The sequence below is a fragment of the Buceros rhinoceros genome, unplaced genomic scaffold, assembly GCF_000710305.1.
Source record: "Buceros rhinoceros silvestris isolate BGI_N320 unplaced genomic scaffold, ASM71030v1 scaffold23697, whole genome shotgun sequence".
Classification (NCBI taxonomy): Eukaryota; Metazoa; Chordata; class Aves; order Bucerotiformes; family Bucerotidae; genus Buceros; species Buceros rhinoceros.
In genome coordinates this window covers 18,659-19,654 of record NW_010424278.1, presented here as the reverse complement: position 1 = coordinate 19,654, position 996 = coordinate 18,659, and the positions used below count along the sequence as shown (strand labels likewise).

Genomic DNA, 996 nt, shown 5'->3' with positions numbered 1-996 from the left:
CCAGCCGCTCCCCGGCTCTCACTGCAGGAAACTGTCCAGCCTGGCCTGGCTGCTGCCGGAGGAAGATGCGAAGGGAGCTGCAGACGCTGGCCTGGAGACATTCTTCTTCTTGCTCCTCACTGTTAACGGACGGATTTCCGTCAGGTTTGTCTGGAGGTAAAACTGTCAAGGAAAGAACAGACCGAGGCCCTGGGGACATGAGTGATCCAGCACCTGCTGTGGACTAGTCCGAACCACAGCCCTTTTGGAGCCAGGACATGGCACAGGAACAGGCACAGCAGCCAGAGCCTGCAGCCTCCAAGGCACGAACACCCCAAGTGAAAAGCCCTTCGAGCAGCAAGTCCCTTTGCACCCACGTGGCATCACACAAACCTTCAGAGATACAGACGTGGCAGAACCCAAACCTCACCACTTGTCAAAGGTCTCGACAAGTCGCTGCAGCACCCGGAGCGATGCAAGCCATGCTGGCAGAGCTGCAGGGTTACACAGAGCAGCACACCCACAGCACACAGGCTCGGGGAAGGGAGCTGCTCCTCCATCGGCCACGTGAGACAGGCACTGCTGGGACAGCCGCCCACCTTCACTGCTCACCTCGGGCCAGCAGCATGGGCACATCTGGCCCCAGAGATCTGCTCAAGCATCTCCCTGCCATCAGGTACCTCCACCCTGCAAAGTGAGGCCACAGGAGCAGCAGCTCAAGGCTTCCCCGCAGGTCATACCCTCCAGCTGATCGCTTCTCTGCTTCAGCCTCCTCGTTTTCCAGAGAGAGCAAACACCCTCTCAAAACCAGCACACCAGGAGCTAGAGCGGTGTCAGAGCCGTAGGTGCACCACACCCCCCCGACAGCACCGCCTGGGGGAGGCAGGCGAGGGGCAGCCCACGCATGGGAGGGGACACCGCTCCTGCGTGGCGTGGGAGCCGGAGCAGTGCCTGCTGTGCTGGGTGAGGTCAGCACAGCTGCCCACCAGGACAGATGCGGCAGAGCAGCAGTGCCCT

The 996-nt window shown here is 61.3% G+C and overlaps 1 protein-coding gene across 1 annotated transcript in view; it reads right to left on the bottom strand.

Moving 5' to 3' along the window:
- Nucleotides 1-18: 18 nt before the first annotated feature.
- TRAIP (TRAF interacting protein) overlaps nucleotides 19-996 on the bottom strand; it is a gene marked incomplete at its 5' end in the record, with an annotated part of 18,709 nt that continues 17,731 nt past the window's right edge. The window contains one exon of the mRNA XM_010140747.1: nucleotides 19-150. Within this exon, the coding sequence (XP_010139049.1) occupies nucleotides 19-150 (132 nt within the window). The remainder of the gene's footprint in view (nucleotides 151-996) is intronic.